At 45.0% G+C, this 23,035-nt stretch overlaps 1 protein-coding gene across 12 annotated transcripts in view; it reads right to left on the bottom strand.

Annotated features, from left to right (window-relative positions):
* The window catches only part of LOC128573431 (guanine nucleotide-binding protein G(s) subunit alpha), a 65,976-nt gene that overhangs the window by 5,313 nt on the left and 37,628 nt on the right, over positions 1-23,035 (bottom strand). Inside the window, exons 1-5 of one of the 12 annotated variants that reach the window (XM_053573712.1) lie at positions 15,623-15,690; positions 9,343-9,415; positions 6,166-6,209; positions 1,806-1,864; positions 1,599-1,718 (exon numbers count right to left, since the gene is read on the bottom strand). In XM_053573712.1, coding sequence (XP_053429687.1) covers positions 1,599-1,718; positions 1,806-1,864; positions 6,166-6,209; positions 9,343-9,377 — 258 coding nt within the window. In that variant the 5' untranslated portion in view covers positions 9,378-9,415; positions 15,623-15,690. Of the gene's footprint in view, positions 1-1,598; positions 1,719-1,805; positions 1,865-6,164; positions 6,210-9,342; positions 9,416-13,070; positions 13,566-15,622; positions 15,691-23,035 lie in introns of those variants that run through there. The other 11 variants (XM_053573713.1, XM_053573704.1, XM_053573703.1 and 8 more) reach the window with 11 other exon arrangements.

Here is a 23,035-nt window from a genome sequence, read left to right as displayed (position 1 = left end):
GGTTGGAGCCCTAGCAAATCAAGGGCACCGTCATCCTAACTCTAAGACAACAGTTTACTACGTCAACTACACTGGGTGTGAATCTGCATTTTGAGCCTATTGAATGAATTAATGCTTATTAAGAACTTTCATTGAACATGTTACACTTATTCAAAAGTTGACAGAATTAATTCCTGCTCTTCTCTCATTGTGAGTGAGTGGTCTTGGGTAGTTTCTTCCCTGTATTCTTTTGGAAGAGAAGACTGACTAATTTTGTTTCTTCACAGAATTATTTCTATAGGAAGAATATACACTGATCTGCATCAGGAAAAGATGCATACGTGTATCATTCAGTGTTGTGAAAACAAGAAATTTCATTTGTTAGATGTACTAGGACCAAATTTTTCTTCTAGAAAAATGTGAATTTTATAAAAAAAAAAAATTATGATGGGAAATTGTAGGTAGGAACATAAAGTTCAGATATTAGTAGGACTAATAATGTTCCTATTCACATGTAGTTTTTTTTTTTTTTTTTTTTGTGGTTTTTGGCCGGGGCTGGGTTTGAACCCGCCACCTCCGGCATATGGGACCGGCGCCCTACTCCTTGAGCCACAGGTGCCGCCCCACATGTAGTTTTAATAGACTTTTTCTTTTTCTATTAGAAATACAGAAATTATATTTCATAAAAGCCAGTGTTATGTTATACATATTATATTTACTATTTTTCCAAACAAATGCTATTTTAATGAATTTACCTACCCAACTAATACTTCCCTAATAACATAAATTTATAGCCAAGCTCGTTTCAAATACACAGAAACAAATTCCCAGGAAGCCTAACAAAAGGCAACATTAACTCATTGTTTTAATTGTAGACAAGTCTCTTCCTTCTGGTTTTATAAACTCGTCCATCTTTCCATCTCGTTTCCTGCTCTCCTCTTATAAACCATTCTTTCCCCATAAAGGGGCCAAAATGTATATGCTTGGGCTTGAGCAGTTCCCTAAAAATAGTTCTTTAAGGAGACACCAGCCTTTGTAAACATACTCTATTTTGTATTTCGGAGTTATAATTTAGGTATTTGTAGAAATTTTTAAATAATAAGATCTCATTTGCCCCAAAGCAAGGATTTCAGAAAATTTTATAATGGTACTTTGCCTAAAATGAGAATCTCAAGGTACCTTAGGGCATTTGGAGCAGAACCAACTGGACAGTTAGTACCTGCTGTGTGCCATACTTAACATACAGTTGTTTGTCTTAAGGTGTGGATCAGGGAATAATTAAGCCTGCCACAGCTCAGGACATTTTCCCTCGTAAAAAATTTATAATCTAATAAAAAGTGAGAACTGTAGTATTAAAAGGGTGATGCTTATTTGTGAAGATGGGTAAGTCAAGATATATTAGGAGTGATAATCCTCATCCACCTTGAACAAAACCCTAATGATTACTATTATTTTTTTAAACATTAAGAGTACATGTGAAATTAACTTTTCCCTAAGGATCAATATCCCTGAAGTGTGTTCTGCCTGAAGTGTGGTTTGGACAACTGCTGGGGTGTTCCTATATGATCACTGCTCAGGTGGGTGGGGCTGAGGCCACACAGGCCGGGGATGCAGCTTACGGGAGGGAAGTCAAAGTCAGGCTTGTTCATCACACTCAGAATGTAGTCCACTCTGAACTGGTTCTCAGGGTTGGCCAGCTCCACAGGGGGCACCAGGTTGCTCATGGCGGCTACAATGGTCTGAAAATGATTCAGCAAAGTGGTCAGGGGAGAGCACTGTCTCAGGGGGAGGCTAAAAGACAGGAAGGGCAAGGAGCTAGCACATACTTCAATGGCCTCCTTCAGGTTGTTTTTGATGTCCTGCACTTTGGTTGCCTTCTCACTGCAGTGGGATTGAAAAGAAAAAAAAAATCATATTGCATTTTGTAGGCTAGGAGTGTTGCTTTAATCAAGATATTTCAACTAAAAAGCATAGTATTCTGTTCTTCGAGGAGTTGTGGGTTCAGATCTGTGCAAATACTGGAGGTACCTGAATAAAGGTGGTTTCAAATCATAACCTCCTGCATGTGTCCTAAGGACACGTCCAGTGGGGGGCTATTGGCAGCCTACTGTACCAAAAGGAAGGTTCATTTGCTATTTCAGGTGTGAGGCCTGTGGGCGTAAAGCCCCCACACTATGCACGAACAATTCCTAAGAGGCTTCTCCTGACCCTTGTCAGCATCCTGTTGCGGACAGGGAGGAAAAGTCCTGATTTGACTTGGAATTCACTCAGTTGCCAGATTAGCACACTGAGAACCAGAGAATGCAGGTGGTGGTGTTAATAATAGTTAATTACAGATTTCAGGGCTCTGCAGCCCTATTGTTTGTTTGTTTGTTTATTTAAATAGCTGTGTGCATGCCATTCTGGGCACTGCAGCCAGCAGCAACTGAACAACATCCCTACTTTAGAATGTTAGTAGACATTGGTCCCTCAACCCGAATAATAATGAAGATTCCACCCCCAGAAGTCCTTATGATGGTGGGGGGGACCCCTCTGTTAAGTACAGGTGAGAGGTCTTGTTTAACTAGATATGTAGAATAGGCCTACGTGGTCTTCATGGAATGATCTATATTTAGAGTTACTGGTCCCAAGGGTAAAGGGTTAGTGTTAGGGTGGTAAAGCAAGTTGGTGTCAGGGTAGTTAGAGTTAGTGTTCAGTGTTAGGGTGATTAGGGTTAGTGTTAGAGTGGTTAGGCTTAGGGTCAGTGTTAGCGGGGTTAGGGTGTTAAGGGTCAGTGTTAGCGGGCTTAAGACTTAGTGTCAGGGGGGTTAGGGTGGTTTGCATTAGAGTTAGGGTGGCTAGGCTTAGGGTTAGTGTTAGGGGGGCCAGGCTTAGAGTTGGAGGCTTACGGTGTTTAGGGTTAGTGTTAGGGGACTCAGGGTTAGTGTTAGGGTGCCACAACCCTTTGGTTTTGGGAACCCCTGACAGAATGTTAATTTTTAGACAACATTCCACATACCCAAATGTTGCACATCTTTCCCAAAGTAGCCTTCATTTGAGGCACAGACAGGGGAGATTCTTGAGCAACCTCTGCTTGGAGTGTGCATCCTGCCACATCCCCATCCCATTCCCTGCCCTTTAGTTGGGTTAATAGGAACAAGGGGTCCGGCACACCTTGATGTGTCAGGACTGGGATGGGGCAGTGTGCCCACACAGAGGGAAGGTGTTGCCATCCTCTACACTGATGGGGAAACTGAGGCTGTGAGAGGGACCGTCTCATACCACAGAGGCAGAAACTGGGGCGGGGAGGTGGAGGAAGAAGGGGCAGTTATCTTTTTCACTATGTTTTTTAATCTTTTGAGATTCCCAATTTTCAAAGCATTCACTTGCTTGATTCACATCATTGAATAGAGGTAGAAAGTAAATAATCCCTCAGAAGTCAAACACGACAGAAAATATAGAGGAACACAGAGGAAGGTTAATAGCGACTGCAGCCTGGAAAGGCAGTTAGTTGTATTGTGGGGGGTGGGGGGGGAAGAGGGGCAGGAGGTATGAGCTACATGCCTAACAGGCCCACCCCCAGAACTTAGTCTTTCCTTTTCTAAAGAATTGTAATAGCTAATATTTCCTACATTTTATTCTTTCTGAATAAATAATTGCATATTTGAGGGGTGGGCCCTCATTTTCTGAATCATCTTATTTCACCCTGTTCCTAGGCTTGAGCCTTTTTCAACAGGCCTTAATAGAATAAGGGGCTTGGTGGTGGTGGGTAGTGTTGGGGGTGGGGTGGAGGGGATGTCACCAGGAATCCCCTCAGGGCCATTTAAGTGCTACAGGTCCAGAGAACCTGGGGCAGAGATGATGCAGAGAGGTAGAGCTGCGGACCCCAAGTGTGGAATTTGTGTATGAACTGAAACCTGCCTCTGGCCCCTCACCTCTTAAAGCACCCACTGATTAGGGCTACTCTGCTGTGTACCTGCAGAATTGAAGCTCATTTCTGAAATTACAATTTCCAGCCTTGGTTTGATTGTTTCAGATCAATTATTTAGATGATAGAGATTAAAAGGACATGTGCTTGATTGTCCCTAATGTTCACTTTTGGGTTCAAAATTTACCTAAACCCCTCCAGGACAAATCTATTCCCATTCATTAAAAACAGGCTCCTTTTAATTGACAATGAAAGCCATTAACCTTTGGTTTTAATGTTCCACAGTAGCAAAATCAGATCTGTTTGGGTACTAAACACCCAGATCCTCATATAGCTAGAGAGAAGTATTTTCAGAAATAAGTTTCTTCATTCAGTTTGATATTTTGGTCTAAGTAGTAGTATGATAATTGGAAAACTTCCAGTCTTAAAACACAGATATTTTGAGAACGTGTTCAGTATTCATCTACGTATGTGAACAGGTGTGGGAGGATATCAAGTATAAAACAGCTAAAATAGAAATCTAAAATCTAATTCGGGTGTGTAATACTAAAACATAAAATTCTTCCATTGAAGCGATTACTATGTAGATGGAGATATTATACCGGGGGCTGGCAGGTCTATCATCATTTTACTATCACTTAATGAATTTAGCGTTGATTGTGAAATTCAGAGAATTCCTTAGGTGTCTCTAAACTACTCAAGAAAGGCAAAATATATGCCAATTGCTAGAATTCTGATTGAATAAAAAAAATGGGCCTTTTAGGATATTGTGGGCCCCCTCCCCTTTTCATGTATAAGGCAGACTAGCTGATTAAGATTTTAAGAGCTCTCCCCCTCCCCCCTTTTAGCTAAGTGGTAGGGGAAGGCTATGTTATACTAAGTTCCATTTAGGGCTAAAGCTTATTCATCCTTGTGCTTTTGTGGGAACAGACAGACTAAAGAAGGAAGACAGAAGACAGACTCAAGATACAGGGATTGCTGAAACATGCAGAGAAGTTTTATTTATCACGAATGTTAATTGTTATATTTACTTGTAGAACACAGTCACAAGACGTGCAGGAAAGGTATTAGTAGGGTTCAAGGGTTTAGCACAACATCTAGTACACAGTAGGATGCTTAATAAGGATTTGTCATCTCTCTCAAACGCCAACTTTTGGTACAGTAGCTTGTTAATTAGCCATCTTTTAAAAACTGTTCTACTACATTTTTGCCAATCTAATGTCATTCCATTTTTGTTTTTTTCAATCATCTTTAAAGATCAGGTAGTAGGGGCCCCGTCTCCCCCTCCCTCCTCCCCCCCAGACAACAGAATAGTATTCTTATTAGAAGTTCCTAAGATCAGGGAATTCCAGCATGCAAATTGTGATAGGAAAGAGGCGAGAAGATGTAGCCATCATCTAGGGATAAAATATTCTAAAAGAAACAGATGAACAAACATGTGTCAGTTACTTTGTCCCCGACCCCTCTGCCCCGTCCTCCCCGGCCACAGAAGCTATTTGCGAGGCCCTAGGCTAAGTTGATGGCTCTACATGTTCTCATGGAAACAGCTGCTTCACCACTGCATGCAGCATATGCAAGCAGAGCTGGCGTGTTGACCTGGCATGCACGCATGTTTGTGTGTGATGGGTGTGGGGATGCAGGAAGCAAAAAAAAAAAAAAAGATTTGATAATGAATGGAAAAAAACATGGATGCCATGAATTTCCTTACCCACTGGCTAATGCAAAGTGCCTTGGAGTCAAATAAATTTGATCATTTTTAAAAGGCCAGAGGCTTGCTGAGATGATTCCTAACGACCTGTCGCAAGGTACCAAGGCATTTTTCAAAATTAAGAATGGTGCGACACTGCGTATTTTAAGAGGAAAATTTTTTTATTTTTTCCATAGAGGTCTGAAATTTTAAAATCAGACCAACCACTGGGTAGGCAGAATTTAGTAGATAGTTTTAATAATAAGTAGCTGGTTCAAATAGAGAGCTGGGGGAAAACCGGAACCATTTGGAAAAACACCAATGCTCAAAATCCTAAAATGTCTAAAACTAAAATCTATAACTTTCCCCCAGCTGGATCTAATTATACTTTAAGCATGGCCCAAAAAACCATTCTGCACTTCACTTGCTCTAAAATGTTAAATTGTTTACATGTTATTTGCAAATGTATGACAATATGGCTGATGGCCCTGAAATGATTTTCATTTTCTTCCCCGTCTCTGGCCTCAGTTTCCCAGTATGATCTTCATGTTTGTTTTGTTAAAAAATTTTTCTGTTTTTGAATGTGCCTACCCATCGCTGTTGCTCCTTGCAGCCTGCGGGTCCTCTTCGCCGCCCCTTTTAAAGAGAGATTGAAAGCTCACCTAATCTGCAAGGCACCGCAATTTCACACACCCCACACAGCCTCTACATTCCTAGACAATCAGCCAAGAGCAAATGCAACAATTCGCGCTCCCATTGTTAATTGTTAGGTAGCCTTCCCTGGCTAAATTGGAATGTCTACGGAGACTGCAGGCCGTAGGGGGAAGAATTCCACACCTTTGCTGCAGCGCTAACACAGCCCTCTGGAGACTCTGGTCCGTACAGGAGGGACAGATAATTATTTTCTTGTGCTTTCACTGAATGTACATGCATTAGGGAGCCAAAGCAGTGATTTATCTCACAATTCTTTTGAGACTATGGCAGCACATAAGGCTCCTAATTCTCCCAGGTCAGAATCTTCACAATGTTGTGTCTCAGCACACATAGGCATAGGTGACTTTGCCCATGATTTCTTGGTGCAAAATTAAGGACCTCCCTTCTTGCAGTAGGGGAAACTAATTAGAAAATGTTTTAATTTATAAATGTCCAGCACAAACTGTCATGAATTAAAACTATTGTCTGGACTGTGATGGGAGCAAAAAAAAAAAAAAAAAAAAACAAAGGAAAAAAATCCCATTACCACCCAAACCCCCCAACAAACAAAACCCCCCAAACCCAATATTCATAAATAGCAGGAACTCCTCCTTGAAGGTGGAAGAGCAGAATAGCTAAACCTTTAATTTCATAATTGATTAGCTTAGCTCAACCAATGTGAATGACGTTTTTGTTTTTTACTTTGGCACTATATGTAAGAAGAGCTTCAAGTTAGGAAAACCATATTCAACTTTTAAATTTCTGAAGGTCAAATCAATGTTACCTTACTCTTAAAATGTGATCAGCACGGAAGCCTCGGACAGCGTATAGCTCACCCCATCCCTAACAAATGTCAGGATCAGGAGGACACCTCCCCCTAATGTAGACCACCCTTTAGGAACAGTTGTCACCATCTCATAGGGAATTCCTAGCTAGGAAGGAAGTGGCTTTCGTTGCAATACAGCAGTGAGGAAAAAGAAAAAAGGAGCCACAGTTAGATGAGATAAAAATAAGGTCCCTAGGCACCCATGAGGAATACCCCTAATATGTTCTTTCCATAGGCTAAATTTAACATACCTATAACTACGGCCACCTCTACAAAGGTGACACACTTGGGAATGTCACGTCCACTTTCCAAAAAGAAAATATAGAGAAGTCTGGTTTAAATGCCTCATCTGCACTCTATATAGATTGGCTCACATAAGGAGAATCCTTTCTGTAAAGATTTAAAAATTTTAGGGCAATCTGTAGAGTAATATAATTTAAATTATTTTAAGGATGATTTATCTTCCATCCAAATCAAGCTATCGTGAACAGTGGCTGCTGCATCCTTTTAAAAATGCTAGCCATGTCCAGTTTTAATCAAAATATTTACCTGGGGGGGTATATATTCAAATTAATTTTGGTTCAATTATTATTGCTTAACTAGACTCATGAAGAAGCACTCTTTCCCACAAATTGTAAGGGGAAAACTTATGCAAGATTTTTCTGCAAATTACAAATGCTGTATCTCGAAGTCTGATTCAGTTTTTTAAATTTATTGTCAAGATGACAATCTCCATTGGCAGGGCTTTATTGAAGGGTATGTCAGGAATTAATTTCAGCCCCAGTCTGCGACAGGTGCAGGTGATTGACTTAATAGCATCTACAGGCACCCTGGTTTACTCACTGAGAGTCACCGTAAACTGTCCCATCTTTCTGCATATTAACCACTCTTTCTGGATTCACAGTTAAATTATAAAAAGCATCCGAAATTAAAATGACCATTTCTATGGGTGATGTCATCTATTTCTAACCCTCGATTGGTCTAACAAATTCTAGAATTTTCCATAAAGAGCTACCTTCCATGCCCCGAAAGGTAATAAAATTGACCCTTGTTTCCCCCAGCGGTTAGTGCACAGTAAGCAACAGCAAGCATTTTTGTTTATTTGGGGTTTATAATTGAATTAAACCATGTGCCCTGGCTCCATTTCCCCTTCAGAAACTGAAGGGGATACAACTAAGGGATAAATTTTCAGCTGGATCCAGGTTTAAGAAAGGGAATGAGACTGCTAACCAGCTAGGAAGTACAAACTAGTGCCTCCAGGTGCTTGTAATCTAGCGAGGTTAACCACTTCCACACCAGTGAAAACAGGCTAGTAAACTTAATTTTTTCTCTGTGTGTTTTTTTCCGTTTCGTTACATGAGAATATCAGACAGGCCCTATCTGGGGTCTGGGGAGAAAAGTGAATTCCCTGATTTACTGAATGTTCTGTTTGCATTCTTCACGGCAAGGAGGACCCACATCTCATACTTCTGATCCAAACTGTCTCGGTTTCTTCAATCTTTATTCTCACCGCAGTATCGCCACGTTGTCTGTACCCCAGTGCCCCGAAGGACATTTCAAAGGCAAAAATGCCCCTCGATGCAGCTAGAAGTATCTAACTCCCAGTCTTTCCTTCATTTAAATTATTTCCTTTTCATTTCCTTAGGCAGAAATATTGATTTTTTTAAAAAAAGGAAAACAATAATTTGCCCGTGGAGTGATATAAAAGGGAGTAAAAAAAAAAAAAAGGAATTGTAAACAAGGGCTGCCACTTCCAACTTTGATTAATATGAGAATATTATTGAAATGATGTTAATTGGCTCATTACAGTGAAATCTGCTATGGGGGGGAACCTCTGCAGTGGTCAACATGGGCTAGGCAAGGGGGTGGCCACAGCACTGACAGCCATTTTGGAGACTCACTGCACCAAAATGTGCGAGGCTGCGGCAGAGGACCTAGCCTCAGAGAGGCTGTCACGGGGCCAAGTGCTGTTAAGTGTCCTCTGTTCTCCTGGGATAGGGAGATGTTTTACTCAAATACTGGTGCTTTAATTAATATTATTTCTTGCACCAAAGATCGAAAGGAGGGAGGGGGAAAGCCGTAATGCCTTCGTCTCAGGACCCTCTAATATGTAAATTAGGAAAAATTTAAGTGAAAATTGGCTGCCCATCCGTCAAACCTACCTATACCTATCGCCTATACGCCACTCCCTAAAGGTTAGTATAGAATGTGTGGCTGTCACTTGGTGCCCTTCACAGATTTGACACTTACTCTCCATTAAACCCATTAACATGCAGGATCCTCATTTGCTTCACAATGGTGCTTTTACCAGATTCTCCAGCACCTAGAAAATGAAAGTAAGTCTCAGGTTAAGAAGGAGGCATGTCATACACTTTGGCAAGGGAAAGGACTGCTGCTTTTTGTTTTTTCCATAGAAGCAACACACAAAAAACAAACACAACATAACAAGACTTGCAAAATTGACATTTCGACGCAGAGAAAATGAAACGTCCAACTCAGAGTCTACCTACAGCATTTGATCATCATATTAACAAGCAAGGGTTAAAGGTTTTGCTGATTTTAGTTTGGTTTTAGTTTTGTTGTTGTTGTTGTTTAAAAAACTGTGGGGTGGCAAAAGTAAGGGGTAGAGAAATGACGCAATTTTGTCATCTGAGGGGGAAACAAGAGAACTGAACTTAAAACTGTAAAACTGAATTCTTAATATGTGATCATTCACTGGCAACATGTACACATACATGTATGTGGCCACATAATTCATTCTTAGGCAGATGTTTCAGGGTTAAAATACTCGGGGTTCAGAAACAATGCCCCAACACTGCAGTCTCCTCCTCAGCACGCAGGGATGCAGCTCTCCCCTCCTGAACATTTTCACAATGCAGATTCTTTCTGTGCAGGTTTCCCAGGCCTTGGGCTACTTAAAAATCCACCCCTGAAACCACAGTATTAACATTTTATCCACTTATTCCCCACGCCCCCCCTTTTCTTGCAAACTGTATCTTTCTAAAGTTAAATTCCCTCTGGATACAACCACTGTTGCAGAGGAAAATGGAAGACCATCAGCTGTCATCTCCTCAAAAAACCACATTTTAATGTCAAATATAGTGCTTGAGACCATATTTGCATTAATATTAGGAACTTGCAACAACAATCAGGACAAAATATTCCTGGGACCCACTGAATTTGAGAGATTCCAAGCCCTTCCCAAATAGAAGAATAGGAAGAAACACATGCCTCCATTTTAAATCACTTTTTATATATTAAAAATTATATGTATATATTTGTGGGGGAAAAAAACATTCCCATCAAGCTAGAGGGAGGGTTGCTGCTATTCCCCCCACCCTTTTGCACAACTCACTCTCTCAACAAATACTGTGTGAATATTTTTTTGCCTTCCGCCCACACAAATCTGGTTTTTACCCCACTTTTTCTTTTTACTTTTAACTATATTAATTGTTTTGTTTTAATGACCAGATAGCAAGCATTCCTCCCTCACTTGCCTTTTCTCAAGGTTGTAATCAATATCCGCAAAAGTTAAAATTAGTTCCCACAGAAACAGTGATTTCAAAGCAAACGTTCTATATTAATGAGCCTAAATTAAAATATAAAAGGTGCTATTAAGAGATTCCATGAAGAGAATACATAATATTAATCAGGATCCCCAATATTCTAATTTCAGAAGTGTTAAAATGTGCAACACTTATCTTTTACAGGCACAAACAGATCTGTGCCTCAGTTTCCACATTTGTAAAATGTGGCTAATTCACTTAATTTTTATGCCATTATATTAAGATGGAGTAAAAAGAGGACTTAGGACATTATTTATTATGATTCTCTTTGGAGGGGGGAGGCATTATTTGGTGAGAATTACCATTCTAAAATGAAAAATGTTAAGTCACTGGCTTAGGCTGCTGATTCCTAAGCCAGAGGCTATCAATAAATCATTATAAAAATGTAACCGTATAGACCAGAACACCTAGAAAGATTAGCCCACTGTGATGCAATGTGTGTTCAGAGTTAACAGTCCCTAAGTGTAGACTTTATAATTACTGTGCAAAAGGTGTTAGAAATTTAAGATACCATTAGCATCACACTTGACTTAAATTAGTATGCAGATAGTAAGATAGAATTCATAGGAAAGATTCTAGACTTTTCCAGATTTGTACTTTGAAATCAAGTTTCACACATATTAATATTCACACAGCATAATTATGCCTTTAAAAGTTTTAGACATCAATATACCTACCATTTAATAACTGAAATTGCAAATGCATAAACACCAAGAGACTTATTTTCACTTATTTTCTGCTTTTATAAGTCTAGACCCATGAGAACAAAGACATGACCCATCCAAAAAGAGCAAACCAAACACTACCAAAGAAAAAAACAGCTTTTTGCATTTTATTCCTTAAAATCAAGCTGTTTTATTGAAATGTGACCACGAACCAGGTCTTAACTTAGGTAACTCACAAATTTATTCAGATAGCCAAATTACCAAGGAAGTGGAAAACTTCCATTCTAATTAATGCCTGTGTGTGTGTAGCTCTTTTTGCTCATTTCAACAATTTATGCTGCTTTTTTTTCCCAAAGCAGCGCCTTAAAAAAAAAAAGGAGGAAAGCCTATCTCCTCTTAGTTAACATTCTTTTTTCTTTTATTTTTTGGTCAAAGAGGAAAAATTGCAATCAAGAAAGAGAAGAAAAACCAAACCACCAAATGTCACTTGACAAACAACTAATTAATGTCTTTTCATCTCCTCCCACCTGGAAGAAAAGTCCTCTCCTTAGAGGGCTCTCACTCCCCCTCCCACCTTGAAAAGGACCAAAAAAAAAAAAAACAAAAAACAAAAAACACGCCATTTCCAGACCAAGAAGCCATTTACAGACAAATGTCATTTTCCAGTTTTATCTGATTTGTGAATGTGTTTGTTTTTTTGTTTTTCACAAAACACTCTCAATGTGGCCAACCAGGAGGAAAATGTATTTTTTAAATGGTTTATTAAAATGAGGTGGGGGCTGCTGCTAGAGGGGTCAGCTGCTACAATTAATTCTTTTCTCTGCTTTTCAAAGGTCATACTGTAAAATGACGTGTCATTTGGCTTCACTGGGCACTTTTCGCACTAACTCTAATGCATTTTGGCGCGGGGAGAGGGGGGTCTTTATTTTATTTGATTCTCCTTCTTCCACTGCCCGGCCTGGCCCGGGACACGTCTGCTCCGCGCACAGTCTGTCCTGTCCGAAACGCACCAAGTCGCGCCCAGCAGCAGCCGCCCTCCCCCCCCCACTCTGGCGCCACGACTCGCTCGCGCCCCCTCCCCCCACTGCACCACCTTTACCGCTCGGATCCTTTCCGAGGGGCTGATGTCACCCGCCCCCCCCCACTCTCCTCGGCCACTTCCTCGCCAAAGCCTCCCTTTGGCGAGGCCCCTCGGCCACTACGGCGCCCCCCAGCGTCACCCCCTCCTCTTCTTGCCCCTCTTTCTTCCCGGTTTCCCTCTTCCAACAAATCACACACCCCAAGGAGGCGGGTCCCCCCTCCCTCTGTTCGCCACCCCATTTCCTGTCCCCGAAACCCTCTTTTTTGTCGCAGTCTCCGGAGCCCCGTGGGCCTCCCCTCCCCCTCCCAACACGCACACAAACCCCTGGCGTCGTGTAGGCCTCGAGGAAAAAGAGAGAGAAAAGAGCGAGGGAGAAAGCGAGAGAAAGAGAAAAAGACACACAAGAATGGTTGGGCCGGGGAGGGGGACCCGCGCCCGCGTCGCCACAGCCCCTGCCCCATTTTGAGCCCCCACACGGCCAAATTTGAGCCCTGGGGTCCCCCTTCCGGCCTCGCCCCCCACAGACAGCGCCCGCGAGGAGGCTGCGGGCCCAGGAGCGCGCGCCCAGGGCGGGAGGCGGGCTCGGCGCGCGCGGCCTGCGGGGCGCCCCTCGGGGCCCCCCGGGCCGGGCCGGGCCGGGGCCGGCGCCCCCCGCCCCGCCCTTACCCAGCAGCAGCAGGCGGTGCGTGGCCCGGTAAACCTGCTTGTCCTTCTGCAGCTGTTTCTCGATCTTTTTGTTGGCCTCACGCTGCGCCTTCTCCTCGTTGCGCTGGTCTTCGGTCTTACTGTTTCCGAGGCAGCCCATGGCGGCGGCGGGGCGCGGCCGGGCTGCGGCGGCGGCGGGCGCGGGCGGCCTCACGCGGGCCGAGAGGGCCGGGGCAGCGCCGGGCGGGCGGGCCGGGCGCGGACTCGGCTCCTCAGCGAGGAGTGCGTGGGGCGGACTGCGGGCCGCGGGCCGCGAAGGGGAGGGTGGTGTCGGTCGGACCGAGGGGAGAGTGCAGCTCCCCGCCCCTCGAGCCGAGGCCGAGGGGGCTGATGGCCGCCGCCGGGCCGAGGCGGACCAGAGCAGGAGCTGCGGGAGCTGCTGCCGCCGCTGCCGCCGCCGCCGCTCTTATTGCCTCGGCCCGGGCCCCCGTCGCCTCCCCGACCCAAAAAGCGCCGCGGCGGGCGGGGGGAAGCGGGGGGAGGAGGAGGTGGCGGCGGCGAGGGGGGTGGAAGGAGGAGGAGGAGGAGGAGGGATGAGGAGCAGCCGCCGAAGCGGCGGCGGCGGCGGGGAGGGCGGGAGCCGGCGGAGGGAGGTGTCCCCCCGGGTACCCGGGAAGGGGGGTCCCTCCGCCTGCCCCCGGCCTGGGACGGGACGGGACGGGCGGGGAGACGCCCCCCAGCCCCCGGGCCCCAGTCGGGCCGGGCCCGGCCGAGGGGGGAAAGGGGGCGTCTCCGAGCCAGTGACGACCCCTCGCACGACGCCAACGCTCCACCCCCCGGGCCGCGTAGCCGGGCACCCCCGAGGCCTCCGCTCCCCTCCTCCCGCGGGCGCCGCCGAGGGGCCGGGGTGGGCGGAAGGGGAGGGAGTGCGCGCCCGGACTTAGGAAAATTTTTGAAAAGAAGAGAGAGACACTGAGAGAGCCAGAGAGCAGAGAGTGTGGAAAAAGCGAGGCGAGCAAGAACCAAAGTACTGAGCAACCGAAAAGGAAAATGTGTCCACACACACACACACACACACACAAATACTAATAAAAATCCACACTACACAGAGATGGTGGTGTCTGGTGGAGGTGGTGGTGGTGGTGGTGGAGGTGGAGGTGGTGGTGGAGGGGTAGGGGGGCCTAACTAGATGAGCCTCTCGTCGCGCCCCCGGCGCCGGGTGCCATGGCCCGAGCTGCTGGCCCCAGAGCGCCCGCGGCCCCTGCGCTTGGCACGGCCACTCAAGAAGGAGAAGAAGGCGCAGCCCAGGAACATTCTGAAGCAGCAGGTCGCCCCAAACACGAAGCCGCAGCCGCGGCCCTGCTCTGTGCGCCTCTGCAGCAGGAAGTTGAGCACCCACGAGGGGCTGCGCACGGAGAAGACCAGGAACACCACGAGGGGTAGATTGGTGCTCAGCGGGCCGGCCTTGAGTGGCCCGGGCCGCCACACGATGCCCCCAATACGCGGTAACGCGTAGTAGTCGTCGTCGTCGTCCGAGTCCACTTCCCAGTCGGCCCAGAACCTACTCGTGGCCACGCCGGCGGCGCCCTCGCCGACCCCGGCGGCGCCCGCCGCGGCGCCCTCGTCGTCGTCGGCGGCGGCAGCGGCGGCGGCGGCGGCCTCGGGGCCTCGGGCCACCTCCGAGGCTTCCGGCACCTTCTTCTTCTTCTTCAGCATCTTCTCCAATTTCTTCCTCTCCTTCTCCCTCTTCTTCTCTTCTTTTTTTCTTTGCTCCAGCAACTTCTTCTGCATCTTCTTGCGCTCTTTGTCGGTCAAAAACTTCTCGGGAGCCGCTTCCTGCGCCTGGTTCTTCGGGGGCTTCGGGGTGTCCCCGCTCCTCTGGGGCGGTGCGAGCGGCTCTGTCGGGTCTGCCCATGCCGCAGCCGCCGCGGCAGCTTCGGCAACCACCTCGGCAGCCGCTGCGGCTGTCTTCCTCTCGCTCTCCGCCATTCGGGCTTTGAGCTTCATGGCCATCTTCAGCATGGTGACTTGGCCACCTCGGAGAGCCCGGTTCACGCCTGGCCTGGGTGCTGTGCTTGCCCCCGGCCTCGGGCTGTCCAGCCCCTGTGCGCCCCGTGTCGGGGGGCTCCGCTGCGGTCCCTGCCCAGCTGCCCCGGGGCCGCGGAAAGCGGCTGCTGGACTTGGGTCTGCTGTGCTGGGCTGGCTGCCTAAGAGTTAGCGCCAAAAAGGATGAGCAAACGAAAAAGGGACAAGAACAAACCAAAATGCACCCAACAACAGCGAGACACTAAAAAAGCACCAAGAAATGTCAAACAACTCAAAAAAGAAAAGTGCAAAGGCGCGATGGCACGAGTTTGCTGTTACCCTCAGGCGCTCCTGGGTTTGGCTCTTGGGCACGCCAATGGAGAAGAGAAAAGAGAAAAGAGAGAATTGGGGGGTGCCCGAAAGGCACGGGGCAGGGCAGCGGCGCAGGGCACCGCTGCCCTGTCCCGGCGGCTCTTGCCCGCGCCGGGCGACTCGCACTGCCTGGCGACTCGCACTTCCGCGGCGGGCCCTCGCGCTCCCCGACTTACATGTGAGTGAGGTGCACTCACACGCAAGGCAGTGCCTGCCGGCCGCCCGCCGCTACCCCACGCCGGGACAAGGGTTCGCTCCAGCCGCGGTGCCGCAGCCCCGAAGCCAGAGAGTGAGCGAGCGAGCGAGCGAGGGAGCGCCCGCCTGGCCAGCCACCTGACGCAGCCCGCTCCGCGGTGCCGACGAGACTAAGTGCCCCTGCCGGGGAACAGAGCTTCTAACCGGCCCGATGACGCCCCAGCCTCTTCAGAGGACCGACCCATAGCAGCGGCCCCTATAAACCGAAGGGGAAGCGCAAAAAATCGGTCCACCGAGGACGCACCCAAATGGGCCGCCGCGCACCCTAAGGGTGTGGGCCGGTGCGGGAACAGTGAAAGTGTGGGCAGGGGGCACAGGGGGCTTGGTACTGGGGGGCACGGGCGCGCCCAAGACGGTGGGCTCTCGACCCCGCCTCCCAGACCTGCCTCCCAATTTTCGGTGAGTGGTGTAGCCCAGGGCGGCGCTTACCCCTGCAGTGCGTCTCCTTACCTCCAGCTTCCCGGTTAGCGCACGCGGGACCGACACCCACCCCTCCCTCCCAGCGGCGCGTGCCCGTGGAGGTAGGTGTCGGCAAACTTAATTCTAATTAATTGCGACGCCTGTACAGACTTTCAGGTCTTCTGATGAGAAAAGTACGCTGGGCGCGCAAAACTAGCATTTCTAGAAGAAACGGGCGGCAGACAACGCGCCGGTGACAGAAGAGCAAGGAGCAGGGGGCCGGCGTTGTGGAGTCCGTGCGCGGAACGTCCTCCCAGGTGGAAGAGGTGGTGGCCCGGCCTGGGCAGCGCGGGGGCTCTGGAAGAAAGGAGAAGTAGTTTATGAAACGTCAACTTGTTTGAGAGAGTTTCCAAAGTTCTAAAGTGTCCCATCCCCAAACTACGATGTAATAGAGCACAAAAGGAAGGGCAGGGGCGCTAAATTCTCAACTACTTGACTCCTGCCCACTTTTCCAGGGAGCTTGAATGGATACTTGCTGTCAGAACTGTGTCTGCTTGGGTGTAATTCATTCATTCATTCAATACATGTTCGGTAGAGGCGGGTTCTCACGGTCCACCATGTGCGCAAGTGAGCAGGGGCCGACAGGTCCTTAGGAGAAGACATGGCGCTTGCCTTGAATGGCACACAGACTTACAAGCCACGAAACCTAGATCTTAAAAGTCATTAGAACTTTTTACCAACTTTAACTCTCTTTGACTTTTAACTTGGGACGTTGGTGGGGGTGGGGAGTTTACCTATGAATATCAACAGTTCCATTCTACAAGGCCTCTATTTTATGACTATGAAAGAACAACAGAGAACCGGTTATTCAGCATCACCAAAGAACGCTTGGAATTATAGGAAGCAAAACCTTGACACCAGACCCTCATCGCCCAAAGACCCCTGAGTTTCTCAACTCTGCTTAATAGTTGATCTCTCTGCCCAACATAAGCCAGGTCATTGCCACACTCTGGATCACGATCTCTCTTCCACACAAAAATACACTTTCTTTTCAAAAAAAAAAAAAAAAAGCATGATGATCAATGCTTTCTACCTAATCAAAAGTGGATAAAAAATATTTAACTGATACACTTGAATGTGTTCTTATGAAATTCAGCAATAAGTCCTTACCATCAATGATTGCAAGGCTGTTTGAAGATATGGTTCACTATCATTTAATAACTGGATTGGAAGTACTTAAAGACAGGGCCCAGGTTTTATATCTTTATATATTAAAAACTTATTGGTTGAATTTGATTCATCAGTTGTCATTTTTTAAAAATCGGTAAACATTTCTAAGAGAACAGGCAAGAAATTTTTGTTATGCTTCACTTGTTCAAAAAGCATCTTCCTTCCTGCTTCTAATGTGGCAAAGCACGAATACATTGTATTTAAGAAGCACAAAGTAAATAGTGACCAATACAACCTTGATACTTAAGCCAATAACGACACAGTTACAAATGAATATAACGAACTGTCTCCTTATTTGGAAATCTCCGAGCTGGGTTACCACCTTCCACTTTTAGACAGTATCACCCCTGAACTTTAAAAGGAGTGAAACTGCTCCATACTAACATGTATTCAAGGCAGGGCACAGTTGGGACTATTGTCCTAGAAATGTGTAACACAAGGTCAGGCTTACTCCTTTCAACTCTTAATCTATCAGGCTATTCCAAAAATAAAAATAAAAAAAACTTTTTTAAAGTATAGGTTTCACCTATATTTTATTATAACCACTGATGGACAAATAAAGCATTTACTTTGTAAATAAATGGCAGCAGGTGGAACCAAAAGTTTACAGGTAAGCAAATGACACCAGAAGCTCTGAAACACAAGCTGGTTTGTGGTCTGTTGGGTTTTCTGTTTTTATTCATCACAAAGTGAAAGAAGAGATTTTACTTAATTGGTTTGGTGAGCTGACACCGTCTATTGTTTTTGGCCTAGCATTTGACTTCCCCAGCTCCTAAATGTTAATTTTTTTAAAAAAGTCTTTCAGATTTGGAGGCTACCATGTGTGACCTTTTCAGATGAATTAATAATTTATTTTAATAGGTCACTACTGTTGTAAGCACCTAGTTTATGCTTTGAGAGTGGAGTAATTCATTAGCATAATGCTTAGCACACTCCAGACTAGAGTTTGGCCTCTCATTTGGCTTAGAAAAGATGGAAGTTATGGAAACTTCAGGATCTAGAGAGGGACAAAAGGCTAGAATGTCCTGAGTATAAAATGTCCAGGGAAGGCACAGGTCCCTGGCTCAGGTGATGTGCCTCATGCCAAAGCCAGCCAGTTGGGATAATAACACATCCTTAACCTAAAACACTACTAGGTCACCTAACGATACAGCTTGGTTAAACAGATGGTGTCACATGCCACACAGAGAGATATCCTAGCAACATTGCTCTCCAGTATTCCATATTTCACAACAATGGATGAATTCACATGTTGGTGGTTGAATTTTGTGGTTTTGTAAACTTCATGTTTATGGATGGAGCCTGTGTTCCCTTGACTTTTCTGCCTCTTCCTTTCTCAGTAAGAATGCCTTGTCTGCTTTTGGAAGCAATAAATTTGCTACAGCTTAAATTTTAAAAACATTGTTGTAGTTAATGATGTAATTCAGTTTTGTGACAAGAGTGTTCTCCTTGGCCCTTCATTAGCTGGGGTCATTTTAAGTTATTTTCCAAGAGCCCAGAGGAAATATAATTGTAATATTATTTTAATAGTCTAGGAAACAATAAATAGGTTTCCACTGAAACAGAAACTTTGGCTCTAAAGTTTTAATAATAGCATTTAGCATTTCCACAGTGCTTTTTGTCTTTAAAGTACATTCTGTGCTTTAATTAAACAGAATGACTGAAACTGTTATTACAAATGAATGCTGAAGACTCTGTCATGGAGATGATGAAACTAGGAATTGCCAAAAGCATTTCCTAGTCTCACTGAATCCCTGTAAGAAGATTTTATTATTTAGGACCCTAAAAGTTCTTAAAATTATAATGTAGTGATTATCTAGGGCATTTTTTTTTCTTGTCATATTCACTGGTTAGTAATTTCAATCACAAAGTAACCCTAAACTTGCATTCAAAACTAAACTTCATTTTGGAAGACCTGAAGTCAACTGCTGAAAAATTAACTACCTGGCCATATGAAATTTCCCTATTCAATCTCCATCAACTAATTTTAAAATTAATTGTTTTAAATTCAGAACATACTCTAATTCAAACAGTGGGAGGGTGCACTGACCAATGTGTTTGGACCCAATTTCTTGAGCCAGTGGCTTTGAGATGCTGTTCAACCATCTATGTAGAACCATGGCACACAACCTGAAGGTAATTCCTGGTCTTTCTTTTTTTTTTTTAAAGAGTTTTATTTTATTTTATTTTATTTTATTTTGGTTTTTGGCCGGGGCTGGGTTTGAACCCGCCACCTCCAGCATATGGGACTAGCGCCCTACTCCCTGAGCCACAGGCGCTGCCCTTCCTGGTCTTTCTTGACTCTGATGGGTAGGTGTTATCTACACAGAGAAATAAACCCACTGGTACAACCAAAAGGGAGCACCCCTGCAGAACACAGGCAGTGGCCTAAACAATGAATTACAAAACTAAAATTAAAACCTGGTAAGAAGACTGAGCAAGCCCCATTTTCCTAGGACTATGTCAACAACAGCAAGAGGCTGATGGGCCACTTGAGTTAAAAAAAAAAAAAACTTAATTGAGTAAAAAAAAATAGCAGGAAAGTTAATTTTCCTAAACTGAAATATCCTTCACTTCCCTTGGGGGGAAAATTTCATGAGGACTAAGGTAATGGGAAAACCTGTTGCTTCGAACTTTTAACTTGGCCTTGAAAATGGAAACTCATTCAGGATGGGCAATAGGGCAGCGAGACTAGTTAAAAATAGGCACAGGCCAGTTAGTTTTTGTTCTTATTTACAAGATACCTTCTTTAAGTGACATTTTGACCCAGCATCTTACTAAACAAATAACAACAGAGAAAAATGAAAAAACAGTTGGCGCACGTGGAGATTTGATGCTGTGACTGATTGAGTGGTCTGGAGTCCTAATAACATTCCCTTAGGTACAAGAAGAATTGATGCGATTTTAAAGATTTTAGGCTATTTTTCATTTTCAAGTCTTCATACCGTTAAAGTTTAGAGAATTGAAAACAATTAATCAGGCAATTCATTTCTTTAGTTAAATTGTACTGTATGGGCATATATAAATGAAGCAGCTGCTGCTAAGGAGAAGTGCCACGCCTTCGGTTTTTACTTTATTTACCTACCATGAAAATATAGATAGGTCATCATTTTCAAAAAGATTAGAGAACAGCCTCAGTTTGGGACAACTGGGATTCTGAATGGGCTATGGTGTCATTTGCTTTCCTAGCTGAAACCCCCTCTGTCGTCCCACTTCCCTCTGCTGTTGGTAAACTCAGAACAAAACAACTAATGAGACATAATTCATCACACATTTAATTCATCTAGAAATGTTGGTACCTTTTCATCTTTGTGTGTTTGCCCCACACACGTTCACACTGAAACTAAAAATGTGTGATTGTAGTTTAACTCCACCTATTTCCCTGGGTTTTAGTGTTGAGGGGGAACTAACCATCAGGGTATAGGCTGCACGGCTCCCAACCAGGAAGGCCGCCTCCTCCTATCCAGGTGGCTCTACACAAACTGCTTTCCTTCCCACGGCCACCCCAGCCTGTCTCTGCACGATTTCTATGTAGCCTCTATTTGGTCAAAATTCAGTGTTTGCTGGGGAGCCCCAGGACTTCGCTTCCACTCCCCCTCGACATTTTATGGACTGCTTGGCAGGGCGCACCCTGTCTCTCTCTAAGGTCTTTGCTGACCTCTAGAAGTTACGAGGAGGAGAAAAATTATTCAGCTGAAGTCTCAAGCATTTGCAACCACTCTGGAAATCAGATGAAAAAGAGATGTTTTTATGAGCTACTGATCTCCTCTCTACCCACAGCCACGTCCTGGGGTCTCCATACACTGCCCAGTACTGGGAAACCTGCTTCTGCCCACTGTTCTGGAACATTCCCATCTCTCAGTTGCTTTAGTCTCTACTACCTTCTCAGATTACCGCTCCTTTTGTGCTAATTACACCAAAAAAATGGAAAGAATGTCGCTGACTTTACAAAGAGCACAAAACAGACTTGCTTTTAAAAACTAAATATAGCCAATTTCTTTCAGGAGGCAGACAGACTCGGCCTTCAGGTAGTTTGGCCTATGCAGATTAATCGCAGATGGGTGATTCACTCATTAAGGCCCAGGTGACAGAAGGTCTCAGCTATTGGGAGGACAGATTAAAAATGTGTGTTGCTTTTGGGGGTCATATACATAAAATGAGAAGTTCTGATTAATGATGATTTTTTTTCCAGCACTTAATTGTAAATTAAGATTTGCCAATGATGACAGGCTAATTTAAGCTACCCTGAAAAGAAGTGGAAGCTGTCAACTCTAGGAAGCAGTACTTATACTATATAATACAGGGCAAATATAAATGAAATGGGAAAAAAATAAGCAAAAGAAAAAAAGTCTAACTTGTCTTCTGGAAGGCTCTGGCTGCCACAGAACAAGAGGATGTTTTTGTAGTCCCCTTTCTCCGCTGTGTAAGAAAGTGGTATTTTATAAGACATAACTGGGAACAGTGTATTATTCCCATTAGCCACGTGAATTACGGATTACTCCCCTCTCACCACCACCTTAACATCCTTAAAGGGTTAATCAGTAAACAGCAACAGCTTGGAATGATTTATTATTTTTTTTCTAAGGAACATTAAATACTGAATTGCTCATACTGAAATAATGCTACAGCTGTGATCCATGGGGCAGGATTTTGGACACCGGCTCAAGTGACAGGTGTACTCACTGTATGCTCAGCCCGGCTGAAATTGGGATGCTTAACTCAAATTTTTCCCCAATTAACTGTTGAGGATTCTAGAGCCAGCCAGGAAAGAGCCTTTTGCCACAGGCACAGCCTTCAATGAAAATGAAGTGAAAATGTGTGCTTAGCCTTCAATGAAAATGTCAGCCTTGAGGGAGAATGGAGCCATCGCTTCCTGGTCATAAGAACGAGAATATTGAGAAGGTAGGGGACAGAGAAGATCTAATTGGGACGGAAGCTTTCCAGGTTCTAAGGTGAACAGGCCTATACTACCATTCAGCTCTTGGAGGATTTCAGCAATCGAAGCAAGCCTGAGATTCTAGGAAATGTGTCAACAAAATTGGTGTTATTAGAGGAAGTAGAACAAAGTTAGAGATGCAGGGTCTAATCTGTAACATGCTAATTATACCTATTTTCATTGCAAGGTTGTAGTGACCTGACACTAAGAAATAAACACTCTGGAAAACTAGCCTTTCCTATCCAGAAGATCTGAACAGCTGGAGCGTGGAAACGCTAGGCCGAGCTTTCACTTGGGCTCCTTGGTCCAGCTCGATGTGAGAGACTGGCAGGCCCCCACACAGTCACTAATTCTCAAGAGAACTTGGTAGCAGTGAAGGAAGACAGGCAGGACTCTATACCCAACCTCGGGGATTCTGGTGTGAGCTCAGCATGTCAATGAGAAGGCTGCTCCTGCAATGTCAAAGCCAGCTGAGCAAACTACCCTATCTCCATGGCACGTCCTGGTCTCGGGAGTGAAGGAAGAAGGTCAGACTGTGCCACTTTTCTGAGCCATTCCACTGACCGTAAAGGTTCTGGGTGATGCCAAATACCCCTACCATACAAAAGAAGTCTTAGGCCCCATGATCATATCAATGTATACAGTTATGATTTAAAAAAAAAAAAAAAAAAAAGAAGTCTTAGCTGGGACCCAGAGATAAGATACCTCATCTCTAAGTAAAAGTAATATTCCATTTACTTATAACCATTAGAGGCATCCCAAAGTCTAG

This window comes from Nycticebus coucang, chromosome 21 (genome assembly GCF_027406575.1).
Source record: "Nycticebus coucang isolate mNycCou1 chromosome 21, mNycCou1.pri, whole genome shotgun sequence".
In the NCBI taxonomy this organism is placed as follows: Eukaryota; Metazoa; Chordata; class Mammalia; order Primates; family Lorisidae; genus Nycticebus; species Nycticebus coucang.
The sequence above is the reverse complement of the archived record's forward strand: the minus strand, read 5'-3'. Positions and strand labels throughout refer to the sequence as shown.